Here is a 25,661-nt window from a genome sequence, read left to right on the forward strand (position 1 = left end):
ATAAATAAAGGCATTTTGTCCATCTACAACCAAAAAAAATTTTTTTTAAAGTGAGTTGGCTTAAAGAAAAATAACATAGTAGTACATATACAGCAAAAAAGAATGATGGTCATCATGAAGGACTGATGTTTGGGAAATCCTTATCTACAAATATAATCTAAGCTTTCAGGGTGCATATCCTCATCTTCTGTCTTTTAACTACCTAGCCAGCTTTGTATTTCTGTATTTTCTCTCTTGGAATTCAGTTCAAGATCCAACTGAATGCTGATTGAATATAGTAAATACCTGTTTACTCTTTAAAATTCTGTGCAAGGTACATCTTCTCTGTGAAGTTTTCCTGCTCTCTTTTCTTCCACCTTGAAAGGGTGGATTTCTGTTTTCTCGCTGCTATCATTATTCATTCAAGTCTCATTTGGTCTGCATTGGCCAGTTGTTTATCTAAAAAAATGGAGACTTTACTTCATGTTTGTAATTTTTTCTCTATACCTTGAAATAGAAAGCATACATAAAATTATTTATTGGTTCTTATTTCTACTAATAAGAAATATCATTAGCTATTAAAGTATATTTATAATTTTGGTAATATCTTTAATTCCCTTGGACTTTGTTACTTTTAAAAATATAAAGTGATATAAAATGCATGATTTTATTATTAAATTGTATTAATTTAGTTGAACTGAAGAACAGCATACTTTTATTAAATTATATGAATCTGATCAAGTATTTATTAATTTTTTAAATAGTATTTAGATCTGTTTTGGTTGAGGATTTCATTTTCTGCCAGACAGTGATAAATTCTTATTCTAAAATAAACTTATTTATTTTTAATAAATTCAGCTCAGTAGATCTTGCTGATATATTTTTAACTTTTGATATCTAATACAGAAACTGGTGAAAATTGCTCAACTATAGTGATGAGAAACACAATTATAGTTAAATTATCCAAATGTAGATATAAAATTGGGATTCATTTCTAGACTCCAAAATATGTACATATAAACAGTAACTGTTTTAAATTCAGCTTCTAATTTCAGATTATGTCTTGGTAATTTCGTTGAAAATATGTAAAGGATATAATTATCAAAGATGCAAAAGAGATGTGTTGTAAATCAGCTGATTGAAAAACCATAGATAGAGCTGGGCTTGGTGGTCTATGTCTGTAGTTCAAGCTGTTCTGGAGACTGAAAAGGGAGGATTGCTTGAGCCCGGAAGTTTGAGAATAGACTGGACAACATAGTGAAACTCCTCCATCTTTAAAAAGAAAAGAAAAAAAAAAAAAAAAAGAGGAAGAAGAGGGAAATATTGGAAGATTCTTCATAATTACAAAATATCAGTTTCTGGTTCTTGATGATTTGGGGAATATAAAATATTTCCTGTAGTTATTAAAGAAAGTAAATTATTTCTAACAGAATGAATGGCAGATGTGGAGCTATTCTTGCTGACGAAATGGGTTTAGGGAAAACGTTGCAATGTATTTCGCTCATCTGGACCCTGCAGTGTCAGGGACCCTATGGAGGCAAGCCAGTAATAAAGAAGACACTTATTGTCACACCTGGAAGCTTGGTGAATAATTGGAGAAAAGAATTTCAAAAATGGCTAGGAAGTGAAAGGATCAAGGTATTTACTGTTGATCAGGTAAGAGATTTTTGAAAGCTTAGCCTTAGTCATTCTTTAAATCTCTAGCTTTTCAAATCACTAATTCAGTTTTTAACTCTTTTTTTTTTTTAATTTTTTATTGTTGGCTGTTCAAAACATTACATAGTTCTTGATATATCATATTTCACAATTTGATTCAAGTGGGTTATGAGCTCCCATTTTTACCCCATATACAGATTGCAGAATCACATCAGTTACACATCCATTGATTTACATATTGCCATACTAGTGTCTGTTGTATTCTGCTGCCTTTCCTATCCTCTACTATCCCCCCTCCCCTCCCCTCCCCTCCCCTCTTCTCTCTCTGCCCCCTCTACTGACATTCGTTTGTCCCCCTTGTATTATTTTTCCCCTTCCCCTCACTTCCTCTTGTATGTACTTTTGTATAACTCTGAGGGTCTCCTTCCATTTCCATGCATTTTCCCTTCTCTCTCCCTTTCCCTCCCACCTCTCATCCCTGTTTAATGTTAATCTTCTTCTCATGCTCTTCGACCCTACTCTGTTCTTAGTTACTCTCCTTATATCAAAGAAGACATTTGGCATTTGTTTTTTAGGGATTGGCTAGCTTCACTTAGCATAATCTGCTCTAATGCCATCCATTTCCCTGTAAATTCTATGATTTTGTCATTTTTTAATGCAGAGTAATACTCCATTGTGTATAAATGCCACATTTTTTTTTATCCATTCATCCATTGAAGGGCATCTAGGTTGGTTCCACAGTCTAGCTATTGTGAATTGTGCTGCTATGAACATCGATGTAGCAGTGTCCCTGTAGCATGCTCTTTTTAGGTCTTTAGGGAATAGACAGAGAAGGGGAATAGCTGGGTCAAATGGTGGCTCCATTCCCAGCTTTCCAAGAAATCTCCATACTGCTTTCCAAATTGGCTGCACCAATTTGCAGTCCCACCAGCAATGAGAGAGGTAAATAGAGAGCCTACATCCTGGGAACAAATCTTTACTCCTCACACTTCAGATAGAGCCCTAATATCCAGAGTATACAAAGAACTCAAAAAATTAGACAATAAGAGAACAAACAACCCAATCAACAAATGGGCCAAGGACCTGAACAGACACTTCTCAGAGGAGGACATACAATCAATCAACAAGTACATGAAAAAATGCTCACCATCTCTAGCAGTCAGAGAAATGCAAATCAAAACCACCCTAAGATACCATCTCACTCCAGTTAGATTGGCAGCCATTATGAAGTCAAACAACAACAGTTTTTAACTCTTTATGATGCAGTTTTTCAAGTATAACTCCCTAATATCTTTGCACAAAAATGGAGTCTTAGCTTACATTTTGATTTTGAGTTGTTATGGACAGAATGTTTGAATCCCTGCCAAATCCATATGTTGAAGCCTTAATCTCAATATGCAGATGCTCCTTGCCTTGCCATGGGGTTATATAATATGAATCAAAAATGCATTCAATACATGCAACCTATTTGAATATCGTATCTTAGCTTATCTTACCTTAAGCATACTGTTTGGCAAAATCATCTAATAAACAATAAAATATTGAATATCTTGTGATTTATTGAATCATGAAAAGAAGAAATAGAAGGATTGTATGAGTATGCTTTTGCACCACTGTAAAATAAGAAAATTACAAGTTAGTCATCATAAATCCAGGGACCCTTTCAGGAAGTGGGGTCTTTGGGAGGTAATTAAGCTTACATAAGGTCAGGAGAGGTCAGATAAAATTAGTGCCTTTGTAAGAAAAAGAGGAGATACCAGAACTTCCCCTCTCAACCATTTGAGGATATAGCAAGAAGGCTTCCATCTGCAAGTCAGGAAGAGGGCCCTCACCTATTATGCTGGCACTCTGATCTCTGTCTTCCTAATCCCCAGAACTATGAGAAACAAATGGCTATTGTTTAAGCTACCTAATCTGTTGTATTTTATTATCACAACCTGAGCCAACCATGACAGAAAAAGTTAACATGTTCTAGTAGTTGATAAACAAGTGTAAGAAATATTCTTTTTAAATTTGATTTCACATAGTTTCTGCTCATAGTTTGTTAAATGTTATTCTTTTTCCCTCAGGACCACAAAGTTGATGACTTTATCAAATCTACATTTTATACTGTTCTTATCATCAGTTATGAAATGTTACTTCGTTCCCTGGATCAAATTAAGAATGTAAAATTTGATCTTCTAATCTGTGATGAGGGGCATCGTTTGAAGAACAGTGCCATTAAAACAACTACAGCCCTCATTAGCCTCTCTTGTGAGAAAAGAATAATTTTAACTGGTCAGTATTCACTTTGGGGAAGACATGATGGAATTTTTGCCTAGTGAACATGTAAGATTTATAATCTGATGTTTGACATCCAAAGAACTGGTTGTGTTGAATGGAATTCATACTAATAAACCCATGTTAATTAAATCTTGGTAGGATTCTGATCCTTCAAACCCTTTTGTGATTTTTCTGCAGCCCTGATTTTGAGGATTTCTGAGGAATAAACCCAACGGGTACCATAGTAAAGAATATAGGAGAGATGGGGGGCTGGGGAAGTAGCTCAGTGGTAGAGTGCACATCTCGCATGGTGAAGCCCTGGTTTTGATCCCCAGCACTGCAATAAAATAAAATAATCAATAAAAAGTAAAATAAAATAATAAAGAACTAAAATCCAAACTATGAACCAGTAATTTACAAAAAAGAAACATAAAAGAATATAGGAGATGGGGCTAGATTGGATTGCCTGTGCTTAGCTTCTGAGTCAGCAATGACATTTACAGCTGAGCAACTTTGGGCAAGTTATTTAACTTCTTTGTGTCCTAGTTTCCTTAGTGAAACAGGGGTATGGTGTCATCTACTATATAGTTATTCTGATGTTTAAGTTATTCTGTGTAAAATTCTTGGGACTACCTGACATGTGGTAAACATTTAATATCAAGGTCTCCTGTGGATTAAACTCAGGGCCTTGCATGTGCTAGACAAGTGCTCTACCCCTAAGCTCCATCCCTAGCCCACTGTATTAAATATTTTCATGTCTGTGCTACGTGTGCATGGCTTATTTGCTGGCCAAACTTCTGGCCCAGATGGTCTGGAAAGGTGTGATGGACCATGTGTAAATATAAGAATTCTTTTCTACACAGTTCTTTTAAGCTTAAGGCCTAGCCTAGAGTCAGGTCTGAATTTTTTAACATACTTCTGTTTCATACCTCACCTTGGTCTTGTGCATCCTTCGTTTGCCCCTCTGGCAGCAGCAGAAAGAAGAGAATCATATTCACTCCTAATACTTACAAACCCTCCATTTTGGTAGGCTCCATTTCCCTACCATTTTCAGCCCTTCTTGCAGGAATGGGCAGGGCATGATTATTCTTTTTATTAATTTTTTTTTTTTTTTTGTACTGGAGATTGAACCTATGGATGCTTTACCAGTGAGCTGCAAAGATCTTACTAAGTTGCATAGGGCCTCTCTAAGTTGATGAGGCTGGCCTTGAAATTCCAGTCCTTTTGCCCTAACCTCCCAAGTCTCTGGATTGCAGGTGTGTGACACCATGCCTGGCTTTTTTTTTAATTAGATCTATTCAGACTTTTGGCTTTCATTCCCATATTCACTCATTTTAAGATAGGGTGTGTGTGTGTGTGTGTGTTGTTGTTGTGCTGGGAATGGAACCCAGGGCTGGCCCTTGAGCATGCTAGGCAGGTGTTCTCTTTCATTGAGCTACGTCCCCGCTCCATGATTGTTTTTACTATACAATGACCTTTTATGTATTTTTTATCCTTAGTGTATTTTCGCTCTTTTTAAAAATGTTTTCTCTTTTTCTTTTTTTTAGTTGTAGATGGACACAATACCTTTATTTTATTAATTTATTTTTATGTGATACTGAAGATTGAACTGAGGACTTCATACATGCTAGGCAAGCACTCTACCACTCACTGATCTACAACCTCAGCCCCCTTAGTGTATTCTTTATGCCTGTCAGAGCTCTTATTGGAAGTTAAAATGAGAAAGAAGGAGTGTGAATAACTGCTTGTTCCTTCTTTCTAAATCCTTAGGGTAGAAGTATTTCTTTTTTTCTTTCTTTCTTTTTTTTGGTTGAAGATGGACACAATATCTTATTTATTTATTTTTATGCGATGCTGAGGATTGAGCCCAGGGCATCACACATGGGAGGCAGGTGCTCTACCACTGAGCTACGGCCCCAGTCCAGAAGTATTTCTTAAAGCAACAGGGAACAGAAAATTCCTTTTTTTTTTTTGACTTGAGGTAAGGAAGGAGCCCATCTTTAAGTAATCCATAGTCATTTGACATCCAGTTTGTGTAGAAATTTTGTATTAACCATTATCAGAGATAATTTTTAAAACTACTTTTTAAAAAATAACTTTGACTCAGGAGGCTGAGACAGGAGGATGACAAATTTGAGGCCAGCCTCAGATATTTATTGAGTCTTTTTAGCAAGTTGGTGAGACCTTGTTCAAAATAAAAAGAAAAGAAGGGCTGGGGATGTAGATCACTGATAAAATGCCCCTAGGTCAACCTAATCACCAAAAAATAAAAAATAAAATTGAGAAATGTTACATAATCTTTTTTTTTTTGAATTTAGTCACTTGTCACTTAAAGATGAAAAAGATGAAAAACAAACAAACAAAAAAGACCAGAGTAAAATATCATAGTTATTTCTATCCTCAAGATTTAATAGGTGCTCAACAAATGTTTGAAAGTAATAGTGATATGGAAGCCAAAGAACGGAAAGGCTGGTATTGGTTATTTATAAAATGTTATTTTTAAAGGAGAAAAGGAAATGGGGAACAGAAATCTTATGTGATTTTCATGTCTTTGACTGTTCAAGCAACTGAGTCGATTCTTCATTCTTAATTCCCAAAGCCACAGTTCACACTTCTTGACTAGCCTTTGATCTTGATATCCTTAGGACTGGAAAAGAATTTAACTGTCTTATGTTGGAAGAGAAAAGCAGATGATTTCTTCTGATTGCTCAATATGGGGTCAATATTGCTTATTTAAAGAATAGTTGTAGCTATAAAATAAAAAAGATTAGCACTAGAAGTGATGAGTAAAAGAAATAAAAAAGAGGAGTAGGAAATAAAGGTTATTAAAAAGTATTGAAGGTCAGGAGTGAAAGTAAAATATTCCCCTACTTGAAAATCAGACAATTTTCTTTGGTTAAAGATGGAAAGTTTTATATTCTTGATTACAAGCAAATACCAATTTAAATAGCATTCCATACTAAATTTAATCTTTGCAGTAAAAAAAAAAAAAAAAAAAATGATTCTGGGACTTCATTCAGAAGGAATGTCCTGGTGGTGATTAGTGAGATAGTTTCTTTTGAGTGGTAGTGTTGTCCTCTGAATCCTTAATTTGTGAGTCTTGAGATTCTTTCTGCTTTCCTGTCCTTGTCAACTCAACCCCCTGAGCTCTAAATTTAGGAGAAAACTAACACTAACTTCCAAATTGGAAGTACTTACTCATAGTTGATTTTTGTATCCTTAGATTTGCCTGAAAGAAATTTTGGTTTTGTCTTCTGGTATTATCCATCCAAGTGCTATGGAAAGCGTTCAGTTAATATTGACTAGAAAATGGTTAGGATTCAGATTGAATACAGTGTAATAATTAGTTTCCGAGGGTCACCATAACAAAATACCATAGATTGGGTTGTTTAAACAACAGTTACTTATTTTCCTACAGTTCTTAAGACTGGAAGTCCACATCTAGGCACCATTGTGTTATATGGATTGGCTACTTTGATCCTTACAACCCGAGGAGCTACTCTGTAATAAGAAACTGGTAGAAGTAATTTGCTCAGGGTCACTTAGGGAAGAAATGATGCAGGTAGGATTTGAACTGAAGCAGTCAGACTCCAAAGCCTGTACTCAGCCACTATGCTGTGAAAACCATAGATAAAAATTTATATGATTATTCATATTTTTAACTTGATTTGACCACTCTTTATTAGTTTTAAGGAAGTTGCTTGTATTTATTCCTCTTAAGAAAGAGAGTACAAATTGCTTTAAAGACCTTGATTATAAAACAAACTTGACTTTCTCATCACTTTTATCTTGCCTTAGGTACTCCAGTTCAGAATGATCTGCAAGAATTTTTTGCATTAATTGATTTTGTAAATCCTGGAATATTAGGTACTTTGTCATCTTATAGGAAAATATATGAAGAACCCATCATTATGTCAAGAGAACCTTCTGCTTCTGAGGTATAATTTACTTTAACAAAAAAAAAAAAAGAACTGTATACAGGGCTGGGGTTGTGGCTCAGAACTACAGCGCTTGCCTAGCATGTGTGAGGCACTGGGTTCTATCCTCAGCACCACATAAAGTAAAAAAAAAAAAAAAAAAAAAAAACAGATTGTGTTCACCTATAACTAAAAAATAAATATTAAAAAAAAAAAAACTATATACAAACAGGCAAAGTGGTGCACACCTGTAATCCCATGGCTGCTCAAGAGGCTGAGAAAGGAAGATCATTTGAGAGCAGGAGTTCAAGGCTAGCCTGGGTAACATAGTGATACCTCTTAGAAACATAAAAATTTTAAAAATAGTGTATATCTGTTGCATATATCTTGTGATCTGGTAATGCTACTTTTAAGAACTTATAAAGAAATAGCAAAGGTTTGTTAAAATATTCTCCTGTAAGGGTAGCAAATTGGAAACAGAAAGGAAACTAAAAGAAAACAAACATTTCAAAAGATAGAACTTTATTGTCTATCAATTGAAATTGTTATAAGTTATTGATTATAAAAAAAACACACCCTTGGGGCTGGGGTTATGGCTCAGCGGTAGAGCACTCGCCTCACATGTGCAAGGCCCTGGGTTCAATCCTCAGCACCACATAAAAATAAATAAATAAAATAAAAAGTCACCCAAACAAACAAACAAAAAACCACACCCTATTTCAGAGAAGTTAAATGTATGAAAATAATATTGTTTCAGATTCATAAACATAGTAATTTGTCAACAAATATTTATTGAACATATTCCATGAGCCAGGAACTATACAAAATAATAGTTTATGTGAATTTTTTTTTTTTTTTTTTGGTGATGCTATGGTTTGAACCCATGGCTTTGCATATGCTATGCAAGTGCTCTACCACTGAGCTACACCCCCAACCTGGTTTATGTGATTATTTAGTAGCATGGAAAATGTTCATGTTCCATTATTTAAAAATAAAATCATATTAGTTAATTTATCCAACAGATATGTTAAACATTGTAAGTGGGTCAAAGGCTAAGTGCTAGACACTGGGAGATAGATAATGAGCCAAATAGATTGGTTCTTTGTTTGCCTGAAACTTTGTAGTTTGAGATCCTATTTTTGTTACTAATAAAAGTTAATCATTATATTTGTGTATTTATGTAGAGAAACAGGACTTAGAAGATATACATAAAAATCTTTACAACAGTGCTTGTTTCTGGTTGGTTAAATTTCTTATTTTTGCATGAATGTAATTTCTGTCTTTCTTAGTGCATGTATTACTTTTGTAATAAAAATTAAACATTGTTTTAAAATACAAGGAAAAAATTTCTGATTCACATAGGAACAAATATATACATATGGGATTTATTTTATACTTTCCTGTAAAGTTCTGTATGCTGAAAAGTTTATATAGAGAATTTTTAACATATTTTGATGATACAGTTGACTTAAGATGTACTGTTATTTAGTAAGCAATGTATAATGATTTGTAAAGCATCAACAGTATCTTGTGCTATGAATTTCTTGTAAGCTTAGTTTTAGGATCAATACTTTGTCAAAATATTTGCTTCCAAGAGAAGCAATCAGAAAAGTGTGGTGGTACATGCTTATAATCCCACCTACTTGGTAGGCTGAGGCAGGAGGCTTGCAAGTTTGAGGCAAAACTCTTGGTGAGACCCTGTCTCAAAAAAAAAAAAGGGGGGGCCAATATTTGGCTCAGTAGTAGAGTGAGTTCAATCTTCACTGCAAAAAAAAAGAAAAAGAAAAAAAAAAGGATTTTGTTTTTGTTTTGTTTTGGTTTTTTGCTGTATCAGGTCTTTGTTGATAATTTTAATATTATTTTAATATTCTCTTTTTCCATAGGAAGAAAAGAAGTTAGGAGAGAGACGAGCAGCAGAACTTACTTGCCGTACTGGACTTTTTATCCTTAGAAGAACCCAGGAAGTCATAAATAAATATCTTCCACCTAAAATAGAGAATGTTGTCTTTTGCCGACCAAGTGCACTACAGATTGAACTGTATCGAAAGCTGTTGAATTCTCAGACTGTCAGGTTTTGTCTTCAAGGGTTGTTGGAAAATAGTCCTCATCTAATATGTATAGGGGCTCTTAAAAAACTGTGCAATCACCCCTGCCTTTTGTTCAACTCTATAAAGGTAAGTAGGATATGAAACAGTGTCAGGAATATCAGATGAGGGTTGTATGGTATGTGAGTCCAAGAAGGCAGGTTGGGCTAATTCCTGAGCTTACATTTATGGGTTTTTGAAAAGTTCTGTGGACTTTCCATGATGGCTGTGCTATCGCGCTTCTCCAGCTTTCTACTTGTTCCTTGAAACGTCCACATTCCTGGAGCTACAGTGGGGATGGGAAGAGTTTAGGCACTGCCTTAAGGAACACTTCTAATACTTTGCCATGGTGTTCTGTCCTATTTTATGTTAATATAGTCAGCTGTTTTTGTTTGTTGCTAACAAATATGAAATTTACCATTAAAAATATTTTTTTCTCATCATAAAATTGATACCCAATTATTGCAGAATATTTGGAAAATTCAGAAAAATCACAAAAAGTAAAAGTCATCATAAGCTTTCCAGATACAGAAAATCAAATTTTGGTATTAATAACAATAGTAATATTAGCTAACAGTTATTAAACAACTTATCATATACCAAAGACTTAAAGTGCTTGTCTAGTTTTATGTACTCTTTATAAAACTATGTGAAATAAGCACTATTATTACCATTCCTCCCTGGTCTCACTGTGTTGTCTAGGCTAGTATCAGACTTCTGAGTTCAAATGATCCTCCTGCCTCAGTTTCCTGAGCAGCTGAGCCTAGAGGCATATATTACCATCTGTTTTTTGATGAGAAAATAGAGGCTCAGAGATATGTATATCATCTTTATTCTATAAAAAATTTATTCTACAAAAACTTTGTTCTATAAAAATTTTAATGATGTTGTGTTCACTATTTTTAAATTATTTTTTACACTAATTTGTGAACATTTTCACAAATTTAGATACCTTCTACAGGTATGATTTTTAAAAAATAACTACAAAGTTGGGCTTTTGGATATTTAATAAACTTAAGACAGTTTGGAGTATGGTAGGAGTTTTCTGTTTTGAAATTGGAATTGGGTATTAGTCCCTACTTTACTATTTATTAGTTCTTTAAACTATCAACAAGTTACATAATCAAGTTACACCTGTGAGCCTTGGATTTCCTATCCGGAAAACAGAGCCAATGATAGTTGATAATGCTCTTGTGACAATTTGATAAGAAATTATGGAAAAACCTAGCAGAATGCCTGGCCATACATGTTGCACAGTATCCATGAATAACCTGTTATTCCTAGTTCACCCTGAACCATTTTTCTTCTTTTATTTTTTTGTTGAACAGTAGAATCAAAATTTGATCAAAAAATAACCCACCAGAAAAAAAATTGTGATAAAATGCTACATTATACTTGAAGTCATTAATTATATATTTAGAAAATGGAGTGAATTCTCCAAGTTTGTCCTACAATAGATTATATTTACCTAGCTTATCATAGGACAAGTCAGCTTTGTGTAACTTTACAGAAGGCAGGATTATAACAATTTATTAAGTAACGTTTTTAAGAAACAGATTCTATACACAGTGGTAAAAAATTAAACCCTTTGGGCATGAAGCCCAGCAAAAATAGAAGCTAACAATTCCTCCTTAAAAGGAAGACTTTATGATGGCCCAGAATGTACCAGTTAATTTAGAATATCCTTAAATGATCTTGAAGAAAGCTGCAGGGGGCTCTGTGTGTTTCTCCATTACTGCCATATGGCCACAAATAATAGGCATAGGATACTACGAGCTTCAAATAGATAGGGTAGCCTCATGTACAGTCTGAGACTTATTCAGAAAACCTTCATATTGATATTGATAAGCATCAATATGAAAAGGGCTAAAATGAGCCTTCCACATGTATAAGTAAACTTTAAGCAATGGTTTCTAAATACAAATGTGTTCCTATTGAAAGATTGTTTCAGTCAAAGTGATGGATCTCTCCATGAAATATGAATAACACATGTAACAATTGTATAACAGCAATGATATTATAATGCATAATCAAGATTATTGGATTACTTGGAGTCAGGGAACATTTTGTTTAGCTGATAGAAGCCTGAATTGACAGTCTCTGTGATGAAGGTGATGAATCAGGCTGTTATAGCATAAAGATATTATCCATTAGTTGATTATTAATTAGTGGTATATATTGCAATGTTCTGGGAAGCTTTTAAAGCTGTATCTAGCCAGGCCTCAACACATAGGGACTGATTCAGAACCTCTGAAAACAGGACTCAGGCATGAGGATTTTTACAAAGCTTTCACAAGTGATTCTGATTTTGTGGTCCTGGTTAAGAACTTGTGCATTGCAATCACCTGTCTCCCTTGTAGTCTGATTTAATATTCATCAGACAACCTTCTGTTAGGGATTTGTTTTCCCCTTTGGATCTTCTTTAATGGGACAGAATAGATAAACCAATTCTTTTAAATAGGTGTGTCTCATTTGCAGATCAGTAAATTTTCCAGAAAACATTGAATTCTAATTTATTCAGTCTCTGAATTTGGTTAGCTTTAATCATTAGTCTGTAGAGCTTAAGCATATTCAGGTTTTTCAACATTAGACCCTGGATCTGCAGACCTTTGATGACCTTGCCAAGTCGCAGGCATTTTAGCAGACCTAACATGAAGCAGCTAGCAACCATCTCTTTCCCCTCATATGTATCAACTGATATAAATATCTTAGACTTCCAAGTATTTTTAATCCAGTGAATTTACTGAAGTATTGCTATATTAGTACTTAATTCCCAGCATGTTATACTACAGGATTCACTGCCCTTAAGATATTTCTCATACTATTCAAGAGGGAATGAAAACATTAGGAAAGTATAACAGTAACTGTTTAAATAAAGTCAAAGCTGAAATGTACTGGGAAGGGGAGAAAAAGACTGTGAATAAAATTGGGGGAATTTGCATTGGGTCTTAAGTATTTATAGAATTGAGATAATTGGCCAAAAAATAAGAATGCATTCCAGGCTGTGGGTGTAGATTGAAAAGAATTTTGAAAACAGTGATATATCTGTTAAATATATCAGTGGGAGTGAGGAGATCTGCCCGTTTGGGGAATTTAATCTAAAGAGTGAATAATCACTAATAACTTAATCTCTATTAATATGTTAGCTAGGCTGTTTGGGGGAGGAATTTCATAGATGCTGATATAACTTTGGAATAAAATTATTCTGAAGACTATTAGTAAAATAGGGGCTGGAGTAATTCAGTGGTAGAGTACCTGCCTCATATGTGTGAGGCTCTCGTTTAATCCCTAGAATGCCTTCTCCCGAAGAGACAACTATTAGTAGAGTAAACAAAAAATATTATTGTAAGAATACATTCCTCTGTTAGTCGATTGGGTAAAATTGTAACTTCCTACTAAGAAACTGGTAAGATTAAATAGACTATTAATGCTTTTTGGGTTTTTGAATATCACCTGGTAGGTGTTGTATGCAGCCACAACTTAGATGAAAAAAAGAATAGGAAGGGAAAGGAGAAAATTAAATAGAAAAAGAAGTATTGATAATGGAAAACATCAGGGTTTTGGAGAGGACAGATCTTGCACCACTTCTTGACCTTTATTCCTCTCCTTTCTTTCTCCACCCTCTACCCCCCATAGTTGTATGTGGGAAATAATCCTGCACTTGTAGGGTGGAGGTAGCAGCCACTAGGCGACCGCATTAGAACTGCTCAATAATTAACTCAGTAGGATGGATGCGTGTTAGCTTTTTTCAAAAATGATCAAGTCCTGACCTTTAAAGATTTCCTTAAGAATGAGCTTGGATTTTTCAGGCAGCTATTGATCTTTACTCCCCACCCTCATAATTTTAGCATTTTTGCCTCCTTTTTAAAATAAAACAAACAAGCCAGTATTAACAATCATTATTTTGAACAGGAAAAAGAACGTAGCTCAACTTGTGATGAAAATGAAGAGAGGCGCCTATGTGAAGGCTTACTGAGGGTGTTCCCTGCTGATTATAACCCTCTCCTGTTTACTGAAAAGGAGTCTGGAAAACTACAAGTGCTGTCAAAGCTCTTAGCAGTTATCCACCAACTTTGTCCCACTGAAAAGTAAGAGACCAGTTTAACAAACTGCCTATAAGCACTCGTGGAATTGTGATTGCATTATTTCTTAGTTCTCCCCTGCTTAATAAGAAAACATTAAAAAGAACATTCGTTTTTAGGGATGTGGTCAGCTCTTGGTATTTTGTGAAGTTATTTATAAATAAAATGTGTAAGTTTTATTTAAGAAAAACTAAATGTAATATATTTATATTTTTAAAAAATCTATTGATGTTTTCTGATATATAACACAACTTACTTTTGAATCTTCTTTAGAATCCTTTCTTCCTCTTTTGTCCCTTAAATGTTGATACACATCAGGGTTTTTTCTTTAAACTTTTTACTCTCAACACACTTCCTGGGTGATCTCTATTTCCCATACTTTGAACTGTCATTCTTATAATATTGACTCCATGTCTATATCTCTAGTCCAGTCCTCTCTTCTAATTTCCACATGGTTATTTCTGTTTAATTGGCATCTGAATCTATCTTGGTGTCTTAGAGGCCTTCAAGCTTCAGATAGTTGTCTAAAATTAGCTTCATCATTTTGCCATTCAAGCCTGATCTTTTCCTCATTATCCCTTGGCTTGATGAATGATATCATAATGCACGTAAAAACCTTGAAAGTTATTCAAGACTTATTTTTCTTTTTCACTTGCCTAATAACATTGTCAGTTGCTAAATCCTATTTGTTTTATTTCTTGATCTCAGGAATCCATCTCCTTTCTGATACCAAGATTTTGATTATTCTGATTCCTGATTTGGGTTGTGATCTGATCGTCTTTTACGAACCACTTCCCTTTTATTTTCAACCCCATTGCATACTCAACATTGCCTTTAGTTATATTTCTAAAATATTAATATGATCATGTCACTCCTTTTCTTAAAATATTCATTCAAAGACTCTTAATTTGTCTTGTAGAAATTTCTAAATTCTAGCATCTTTTGGGGGGAGGCTTGTTACCAGGGATTGAACTTAGGGGCACTCCACCACTGAACTACCTCCCCAGCCATGTTTTGTATTTTATTTAGAGACAGAATCTCCCTAAATTGCTTAGCACCTCACTTTTGCTGAGGCTGGCTTTGAACTCTTACCTCAGCCTCCCGAACTGCTGGGATTATGGGCGTGTGCCACTGCACCCAGGTTCAACTCTAGCATCTTTGACAAGACCAATGGCCTCCTTTTCTAGTCAAACCAGTCATGGGTCCAGTTATACCAGACTATCTGTGAAACCTGTAATTTGCCCTATTTCTCACCCTGTGCCCCTTCTATGTTGCAGGTTTCCATGCCTGGTATTATCTCTGCTTCTCATTCTGAGTCCAGCCTTAGTAACTTCATGAGGCTTTTTCTCAAAATAAAAAGGGGTGGGTAAAGCGTCAGTGGTAAAGTGTCCCTGGGTTCAGTTCCCACTTTAAAAAAATTCTATCTTTGATACTTGTGTTTTGTTCCCATATTGCTGTCCTGCTTTCCCTTAGTTCTTGGTCTATTTTTCCTCTTATTTAAGACAGTGTTTTAAAGTTTTTGTTTTCTAAGAGTCTCATCTCTGCTGCTTCTTGGGACCTTAGCTGTTTTCAATAATCTCTTTCCCCAGAGGCGTATAGTTCCCTTTTGGTTTTCACAAGCCATGCCCACTGCTTCTGTGGCTTCACCAAACCTGAGATCCCAGTTACTTTAGTTCTCTGGATTCCAAGTGAGGTGTTACAGAGACCAGTCCCTCAGGCAGCATTCATGTAGGTTAGAACTTTGCAGCCACTCGGCTGGTTTCAGTTCACAGAAGGAAGCTGGGAAATGGGTTGCTGTATTCCAAAGAATCCCCCTAGCTTTGCAGCACAGGGGAAGGGATAGGGCAAGTAAAACACCAGGAACTTTCCTACTCATTTACATGTGGTTTTTCCAAACTGGTTGTTTGGATAGTTGCTGTGGATCTTTTACTGGTTTCTAGAGCTCCTGTAAAGTTATTTAGTAAGTTTCCTGATGTTTATTTAATGTTTCTGTAGAAGAGGGTTTGGAACTTTTCAAGTCTACATCTTGCTAACATCATTTGCCTGATTCATTTTTTACTTTATCTAATGACTTTCTCTCATGGTTGATGAGAATTTAGTGCTCTTATGTTCTCCCTTCACCTTCCATCCTTCCAAGACAAGCCGTACTACAACTTTTAGCTAAATTAACATTTAATACTTACATCATTGCTACTGCATTGTTGTTTATTGCTCCACCTAAATGATTACATTTCATTTCTTTAATAATCCCTCCCCCAAATGCTTTCTACCTGTCTTCCCATTTACTTGGTTCTTTTTAACTGTTATAGTGTCCCCATGCTCTTCAAGTCTTTTAAGTTATTTTGTACTTTTTTATCTTTACTCAATGAATCCTCTGTTCTTCTGCTAAAATTTGATTGTTTTCTAATCTTGTTGCGGCAATCAGGCAAGAGGCAGCAAATGGCAGAAACCAAGACTTTATTTCTGGTGGGAGAAACCCAACTTTATTTATTTATTAGGAGAACCAAACTTTATTTTATGTTGGCGGGCCCAGAGGATATCAGCACTCCAGATTCTGAGCTCCCCTTACCAGTTTTTCACAACATTTATAGGCTATCTAGTGCCATAAATTTTCTATTCTAAAACAATATATGGTTCTGCACAAACTTTGAAAAAAAACCTATGTATGATTGTGTGTAAGAGTTTTCAGGCGGGAAGCATGTGTACAAAAGCAGAGTGCTTTTGTAAAAGGGAGATTGGCTCCTCTTGGAGGCCTTTGCCTGGAGCCTTCACAGAGGCGTTAACACTTCAAAGGAAACTAGTTAGATCCTAGGGAAGGTCCTTCACAATCCAAAAGGTAGGAGTGAATGGTGCTAATTAGGTTCCCTGAAAACCCAGCTGACTTGAAAAGGGGAGGGATGGGAAACTCTCCCTTTCCCAGGCACTAATTTTCTCGGACAGTGTCCTTAGTTTTTGTATCCAGGCCTAGGTTAGTTACCCATTTCAATCTTGTTACAGAGTTGTTATCATGGGCCTTCTTTTATTCATTACCTGTTGAGAGCCACAGACAAGTCAAGGTGGCGCCTGGCACTTTGCCAAGAGGAGTGGTTTGAGAAGTAACGCCAGCGATCCATTAAGATGATAGAGATTCCTTAATGACTGACTGCTGTGTCTAGATTATGTCAATTAAATTAAGCTGTGTGTAATTATTAAGATGATGAGGATTCCTTAATGACCTATTGATGTATCTGGATGTTAATTGAAACAAGCTGTGTATAATCAGTTAAGTGTATATATACCTCTACTGTCCGACAATAAAGTGGCTCCCGCTGTATCAACCTTCACAAGTTCCTTGTCACTCGCCCCCTGGTTATTTTGCTGCAGCCAGACTGCGGCAATTACCTATAAATTCTTTTTTCTTCTGTGTTCAGTCTATTTTCTGTGTTTCTTGTTTGCTAGAACATCCTATAGTATTTTCCTAAGAGAAGATGGGATGTAAATTTCTAATTTCTTTCAGGTTTGAAAGTGTCTTTATTTTACCCTAACACTTGACTAACAACTTGCCTGATTATAAAATTCTGGGTTGAAATAGTATTCCTTTAGAATTCTGAAGGTGTTGCTTTATATCTCTTCTAGTTTTTAGAGTTGGTTGTGAGAAAACTGATGCTTTTTAAATTTCCATTTCTTTTCATGTTTTACGCTGTGAAAGCTTTGGCAACTTTTCTTCATTTCTTACACTTTGAGTTATAATTTTTTTTAAAAAATTTTAGATGTATGGACCTTTATTTTATTCATTTATATGTGGTGCTGAGAATCGAACCCAGTGCCTCACACATGCTAGGCAAGTGCTCTACTACTGAGCCACAGCCTCAGCCCCAGTTGAGTTATAATTTTAATGTACTTTAATAGGAGTCATTTTTTCATTCATTGAACTAGGAACTTTATAGTAGGTCTTTTTTCTCTGAAGACCCCAAGTTTGGAAAATATTCTGTCTTTCATAAAACAATTTTTTTCCTTTGGAATTTCTAGCAATCATTTATTAAACCTTTTGAATTGATTCTTTATTATGTTTTTTCTCCTCTTGGTCATCACCTTTTCTTTTTAATGTATTTCCTGGCAAACTCTTTTGTTATTGTTCAACTGTCCTATTAAAACTTTATTTTGGTTATAATTTTAAATTTCCAAGATATTTTTCTTATTCTTGATTGTTCCTTAAAATTGTAGCTCTCCCCACCCCCCTTCAGTACTGGGAATCAAACACAGGGCATTGTTCTTGCTGGGTAAGTGCTATACCCCCATACTACATTCAAAGCCTTGTTTTTTTTTTTTTTTTTTTGGTGAATGCTGTTTTTTTTTTTTTCCTTCAAATTGTCTTCTTTTTTCTTTGATTGCTGTTTTAGTTAGATTTCTTCTTTCTTGTTTATTGGTTTTAGTTTCTCCTTTTCTTGTTAATCTCATCTCAGTAGCTGGTAACCCTTGGGGTGAGGCAGTCAAAATGTTAATTGGACACTGTGGGTAGGCAGGGATTGTTAACTCATGGTATTCACTGGATGAGACGCTTTTCAATTTGGGGACTTCCTATCTGTGGACTTTTTTTCTGGAATCATTCAAGTTTTTCCATAGACAAACAATCCTTGAGCTGGGACATGAGAGGGGTACCTGGCTATTTATTGATCCGGGAGTTGGCAGAAAAAGGGGATTAAGGTCTTACCATTGAGTATCCAGGCTTTCATTTTTTATTTGATACAATATCCTGCTTTATACAATCCTCTGGTCTGAGCTTCTTTGTTTTATTTTCTCCAGAAAGTACACATTCTATTTGAGAAAAAAAAAGTCAACTGTTCACATGGGGGGCGGTCTAAGTTCTCTTTGCCAATGTTCTTTAACAGCTCCAGTCTAGATTACTTCCTCCTGAAGTGCCTTTGCAAGATTCTAAAGTGTGAGTGAACTTGTATTTGTTTCTTATTGGAATCTGCCTCTTAAGTTTCACATTCTCTCTACTCCTAATAAGGTCGCTGCTTTACTCTTCCTTTTTGTTTTCATATATGAATTTCTACTTGTTTTAACAAAGAGTGCCTTTTTTGTTCATTTGTATATTTTGCTCGTTTTCCTGCTCTTTCTAGGGTGATTTCAGAGAAATGTAAAGAGAGGTTGGCTCCTCTTGCGAGGAGAAAGGTCCTTATTCCACTGTCTTAAAACTGGAAGTTTAGACAATGACTTTAAAATTGAATGTGAAGGAATACTAAGTTGTATAAAGTCATTATTGCATGTTCTGTAAATATCACTAATAATATTATGGTGGTATTTTCCTTCAACTAAAAAATGTTATTGTCTTTAATTGTATATAAAGAATCTTTCTTTTTGATACAGGGTGGTATTGGTATCCAACTATACACAGACCTTGAATATTTTACAAGAAGTATGCAGACGTCACGGATATGCTTACACAAGACTTGATGGACAAACACCAATCTCTCAAAGACAACAAATTGTTGATGGCTTCAATAGTAAATACTCTTCTGATTTTATTTTTTTGTTAAGTTCAAAAGCTGGTGGTGTGGGACTTAATCTTATTGGAGGATCTCACTTAATTCTTTATGACATTGATTGGAATCCAGCCACTGATATCCAGGTACGACTATTTATTCATTAGACATTACTGAATGGTATGATGATGATGATGATGATCATGATGTAGTATAAATAACTGCTGCACATCGAGCCCTTATTTTGTGTCAGATACTCTAAGTGCTTTTCATTTAACTTTTTAATCTTTAAAACATCCTTATAAATATGGATATTAGTGATCCTGTTTTTTACAGATGAAGAAATGGAAGCTTATAAGGTCCTCCAGCTTATAAGGCAGAACCAGGATTCAAACCCAAACCTTATATTTACAAGCCCTAAATCACTTTATAGCACTTTTGGGTCTTCGTGATGCTTGTGACCATGAGGGGAAAACAATAAAATGCTATGAATTGCTGTGATCAATTTGTGCAGGCTATGGTGAGGGTATAAAATTAGCTTATTTTGAATAAGTTTTATTATTTTTTTTTAGCAAGGATTTTTTTTTCCCACATTTTTTTATTGGTGCATCATAATTGTACATAATGGCAGGATTTGTTACATATTTGTACATGAACACAATATAACAATATAATTTGGCCAATTTCATTCCCCAGTATTTCTCCTTTCCTTCCCTTTGATCCCTTTCATCTACTCTACTGATACCCCTTTGATTTTCATTTTCTTCATCCATTCATCCATTGATGGGTACGTAGGCTGGTTCCTGAAAGAAAACCTTTGGTTTCTTTAGTATCTAGTCTATTTTCATGTATTTTGAGATTTCTACGTATAGATTTGTACCTAAGTTAGTATATGCATTAGGGAATACCAAGACAACTGTCAGGTTTACTGATTCACTGGAAGGACTCACAGAAATGAGAAAAGCAGCTATACTCAGTTAGTTGTATTAATGTTAAGGACACTAAAATCGCCGAAGGAAAAACGTGCATATGCAGAGTCCAAGAGGGACTAGGCACAAGCTTCCATTTGTCCCTCCCAGCAGAGTTATTTGAACAACTCTTAATTCTTTTCAGCATTAATGAGCGATGACATATATGAAGTATCATCAACCAGGAAAGTTCACCTGGTTTAGAATTTGGTGTTCAGAATTTTTGTTTGGGTCAGTCTTGTAGGCATGAAGCACATGCATGGCTGACCTTATTTGCTTAGACTTGGCCCTTCCAGAGGTCAAATTTAGACCACATGGTCCAAGGCCTTCACCTGTATCACATTGTTAACATAAACTGTCAAATGTGGCTTCAGATAAACAAGGCACTATTTTGATATAGGATACTGCAATAACTTAGAGAGATGATATCTCTAGGAGCTGATTGGAGGCCAGACTTTTCTTTGAAACATGCAAAGTTTGAATGTCAAACCTTTATAGTATCATTGTTAATTCTTAAATCTCAGGGATCTACATAGAGCCTGAGTTGATTGCATATATCCTGGGGGCTTTTGGGGGGAGTGAATTTTTAGCTACTAGGACTGGGAATGAACCCTTCATGCTCATGCTATTCTTGATTCTTTACATTCTTGCTGTTCAAAATTACTGTCTTATTATTTTTAAAGATATACCCTTTTATTGTATGGCAACCCTGCAATTTGTTTTACAGTACCTCAGTGAATGCTTAGCGCCCTCCCTTTATGTAACCTAGGACAAAAATATGAAATGGGTTATTCTTGGGGTTACCTAGGGTTTGGTTTTTGGAGTTTTAAGTAAAATACAGAATTTTCAATCTTAAAAATATGTTCTGGCAAATTTCTTATGTGGCAAGGACCATTAGTTTCTGCTGTACTCAGAATTATCACTTATTTTTTATAGGCTATGTCTAGAATTTGGAGGGATGGTCAGAAGCATTCTGTACATATTTACAGACTCCTAACCACAGGTAATAACCATTCAGTGTGACCAAAAAATGTATACCCTTTGAGTAATTAAAATAATTTTTTTGATTAATCTGTTTCAATGTCAGAAATATATTATTATTGTATTTACTAGTATTGTAATAAGCATGTTTACTCTACAGAAATAATAGATATAAACATCTGAAGGAAATCTAATGAATGTTTTTTCTTCAGGTACAATAGAAGAAAAGATCTATCAAAGGCAGATCAGTAAGCAAAATCTTTCGGGGGCAGTTGTAGATGTAACTAAGACATCTGAACATATACAGTTTTCAGTAGAGGAACTTAAAAATTTGTTCACATTACATGAAAGTTCACTTTGTGTCACTCATGACCTGCTTGGCTGTATATGTACAAGAGGAGAAAATCAGACAGGTTAGTTGTATTTTAATCTGTAAAGTGAGTTTGTTTCTCTTTAGCCATTGAAAATATTTAAATAACTTCAAAATATTTATCATTTTCATATGTTGGTTTTCTTTTTTCCCCTCAGGTCACAGAGCAATGCCAGGTAGATATTTGAGAAGATATTCAGTTGAACTCAATTTAGCACCTTATTTCTGAATTGATTGTGAAAAATTAACTTGTTTAAGAAAAATCTTTTAAAGCCTGGTATAATGCCTTAGAGTTAGAAAAAATGTTTTTAATTCTTCTATTTCATAAAAAAAATACTTGACAAAATAATCCCACTGTTTGTTTATATTGTGTAGAACTTATTCATAATGGGGTCAGACTTTCTGGGATTCTTAACATGGTCTGTTGTTACAGTACTTGGTAAACTGCTGTTGCTGCTTAAGTAAAGCTGAAGATGTCAGCTCTCCAGAATTAGATACTATTCAAAAAGCAACTAGATCAGGAGTAGGATTTGAGCAAGCAATGTCCAGTAGTTGAAAGTCACTTGATATATTTGTATTGAGATATTAGACTGTGTGATACTGACATGAAATAATTTGTTATATTAGCATATAAAATATTTTATATGAAATTTGTATATTCTGAATTTTATATTCATTAGAACTAATATAATCAGATATAATCATAATTATAATTATAATAATAAAACATTAGGTATAATATAAAATATGTATATAGTGGATAGATTTTAAACTTCAGATAAATGTTTTCAGATTTTCTCTTTATAGCCATTTTTAGTAATAAAAATCAACATTTGATTCTATTATATATTCTTTGTTTTACTTATTTTTTTATTTTTTATTTTTTTAAATATTTATTTCTTTTAGTTATTGGCGGACACAACATCTTTGTTTGTATGTGGTGCTGAGGATCGAACCTGGGCCGCACGCATGCCAGGCGAGCGCGCTACCGCTTGAGCCACATCCCCAGCCCCTATTCTTTGTTTTAATATATTATTTTCTATCTTCCTTTTTACTTGTATTTACTCTAATGTTCTTTTTCTAATTTTAAGTCAGATACTTAGTTTAATGACAGCACCATTACAACCAGTTGAGATTTTTAAAGTTGTGATAAAATTTAAAAGAAGTCTGTCTTTTAGAATTACATAGTGAAATATTTGTAGGTGAAATGATATATGCTTTGTATTTATTTCAGAATATTGAGGAAATGGAAAAAGTGTGGCAATCTAAATAAAAAATAATTGGCCATTAGATGATAGTCACTGAAGATTGAATTATATACAGATTCTTCATTTCTATCCTACCAACTTTTATCTTAATTAGAAATTTTCCATAGTTAATAGTACCAGGGATTGAACCCAGAGGCATTTAACCACTAAGCCACATACGCAGGCTTTTTTTATATATTTAGTTTTGAGACAGGGTCTTGCTAAGTTGCTGAAGCTGGCTTTGAACTTTCAATCCTCCTGCCTCAGCCTCCCTAGCCACTGGGATTAGAGAAGTGCACCACCATGACCAGCTACAATCTTTAAAGTGGTTAGTCAGGATAGGCTAAGTGCTGTAACAGGAAACTAAAAAAACACAATGTAATTATATTTGTTCATGTAACAGGTTAGTTATGACATTCAGTGGATAGTTGTTTTTTTTTTTGTAATGTGAATTAACAAACTAGACTTCTTTCACTTTGGGCCCTTCCACCCCTTGTACCTTAGTCCTCTGTAGAGATCCCCTGCATCTTCTATCTAGCAGTGAGAGAAGAAATGTAGGAAATTTTGCATAACGATTTTTATAGGCCAGACCTAGAATTTTCACTAACACATCCCATAGGCCAGACTCAGTGGCTGTATCTAATTGTAAGGGAGGCTGGGAAATGTGCTGAGTGCCCTGCAGGGAAAAGAAATGGATTTGGTCCCTGCCATTCGTGTATTGCGTAATTCAGCCCTTGAATACTTGCTTCACCTGGAATACTTACTTGATTCAGTAATACTGAACTTCTCCTCTTGCATTGTTCTTTGCGTTTACTCTTTAGGCTTGTGATTGTTTTTGGCTACTACCAGTTCTTCAATATGTCAGCATCTCTTTCCTTTCATGACCTTTAAATGTACTTTTCCTGGAATGCTTTTGTCTCTTCCCCATTTAATTCTTTGTCATCTTTTAGATCTTAATAGAACATTTTCTCAGGGAACCCCTCACTTAACCTTCAGACCAGGTCAGCCTTTCATTGTGTTTAGACCCCCCTGTATTTTTTGTAATGTAGTGCCACAGTTCCTTATCTTCAGTTCTGAAATCTATAGTGTTCAAACAACCCAAAGGGTTTTTGTCTTCATAAATTTGCAACAAAATTATTTGTGGCAAAATGCTTACCTAAAATGGATATAAGCTTATTGGTAGTCTCTAACACATTTATAAGGCTTTTCATCTGACATTTGTAGAATACTATGAGATTGATTATGGAATGCTAACCACATTATTCCAATTATATTCTGAATTTGAAACAAATCTGGCCTCATAGATTTTTAGATAAGGGATTATGAGCGTGTAATATATTATTTGAATAATTATTTATTTAATGTACATTTCTTCCATTGAACATAGGTTCTTGATTTCAGAGACCCTGTCTGTAAGGTCCTTAGCATCAGGATGGCCATCTTAAGTGACAGCCTCCATTTTAAGGAAAAAGTTTTGCTTTTCCACCCCAAGGGCATTTCTGAAAAGGAAACACCTCTCCCTCATACCAATCCAACCCTTAACTGCCCGAATTCAGACTGCTCAGCTCTGATTCCCTAGCCTCTGAATAAGTCATAGAACTCAAGTCTGTTTTGCCTCTCTGTCCTATAGAGAGATGGCCTTTATTTGTCAGTTCTGACAAATAAATTCTCATGTTTCTCTGCCTGCTCTCCATCTTTCATTTCTCGCTTACCCATCTCTTGTTCCTCGCTTTCTCTTCGATGTCTATATTTGTTCATAATTTTTGCTCATAATGCTTACATGAATACATATATATATAATTTGTGGAAAGGATGAACTGAATCTTTTAACTTGAAAAATGGTGATTAAATGTTGTAAATCACATAAACTCATTGTCATTAAACAAAAATATTGCATACAATAAGATATTGGTTTGGTCTAAGGATTTTCTCCTTGGTATTTATTTCAGATGATTCTTCAGAAAAGATTGCTATCTCTAGACATTGTCAACTTGGTCCACATCACCAGAAACCAAATTCCCTGAAACCTCTTTCCATGTCACAGCTAAAGCGGTGGAAACATTTTTCTGGAGATGATATAAATCTTACAGATCCTTTTCTTAAAGGAATAAGAGAAAATGTGTCATTCTTTTTTCAGAACATAACAATCAACACTACGGCCATGCAGTGAAAGACTACTTAATGATGTTCCCTTGCTCCCTTTGTAAAATTTAACATAGTAATTAAACGTAATTTTTGAAAATTAATAAAATTACTTACATTTTGCAACAAATATGATTTATCAGTTCTTATACAATAATAAAAATTGAGTTAATTTATTCTACTGTCATGTATAATTAAAAGAACAAATAAGAAAAAAATTGAGTTAATTTTTTAACTTATTTTAATGGGTTTATTTTGTTATGTATTGACTAAAGCATTTTTATTAAATCATTTTCACAAGGAATATGAAAAGGTAAAAATACTTTGAGAAATCTAATCTCATGAAGAATATTAAACATACACAATTGAGAACTTTATAAATTAAAACTGTAGCTCAAGGGGGGAAGAATCTGAGGCTAGAATTGCAAATGCTTAAGACATTGAGTGCAGTTGTTGAGGGCAATTTGAGAATAGTCAGTAGGTTGGGGCCGGATTTGAAGGAAATTGG

The 25,661-nt window shown here is 34.7% G+C and overlaps 1 protein-coding gene across 3 annotated transcripts in view; it reads left to right on the forward strand.

Moving 5' to 3' along the window:
• The window catches only part of Rad54b (RAD54 homolog B), a 104,041-nt gene extending 78,764 nt beyond the window's left edge, over positions 1 to 25,277 (forward strand). Inside the window, exons 7-16 of one of the 3 annotated variants that reach the window (XM_071602242.1) lie at positions 1,410 to 1,635; positions 3,705 to 3,912; positions 7,696 to 7,835; positions 9,698 to 9,988; positions 13,811 to 13,986; positions 19,330 to 19,591; positions 21,350 to 21,416; positions 21,607 to 21,807; positions 21,923 to 21,940; positions 22,671 to 22,841. In XM_071602242.1, the coding sequence (XP_071458343.1) occupies positions 1,410 to 1,635; positions 3,705 to 3,912; positions 7,696 to 7,835; positions 9,698 to 9,988; positions 13,811 to 13,986; positions 19,330 to 19,591; positions 21,350 to 21,416; positions 21,607 to 21,807; positions 21,923 to 21,940; positions 22,671 to 22,711 (1,630 nt within the window). In that variant the 3' untranslated portion in view covers positions 22,712 to 22,841. Of the gene's footprint in view, positions 1 to 1,409; positions 1,636 to 3,704; positions 3,913 to 7,695; positions 7,836 to 9,697; positions 9,989 to 13,810; positions 13,987 to 19,329; positions 19,592 to 21,349; positions 21,417 to 21,606; positions 21,808 to 21,922; positions 22,365 to 22,670; positions 22,842 to 24,960 lie in introns of those variants that run through there. The other 2 variants (XM_027947862.2, XM_071602241.1) reach the window with 2 other exon arrangements.
• Positions 25,278 to 25,661: the final 384 nt, after the last annotated feature.

The sequence above is a fragment of the Marmota flaviventris genome, chromosome 15 (assembly GCF_047511675.1).
Source record: "Marmota flaviventris isolate mMarFla1 chromosome 15, mMarFla1.hap1, whole genome shotgun sequence".
NCBI lineage: Eukaryota > Metazoa > Chordata > Mammalia > Rodentia > Sciuridae > Marmota > Marmota flaviventris.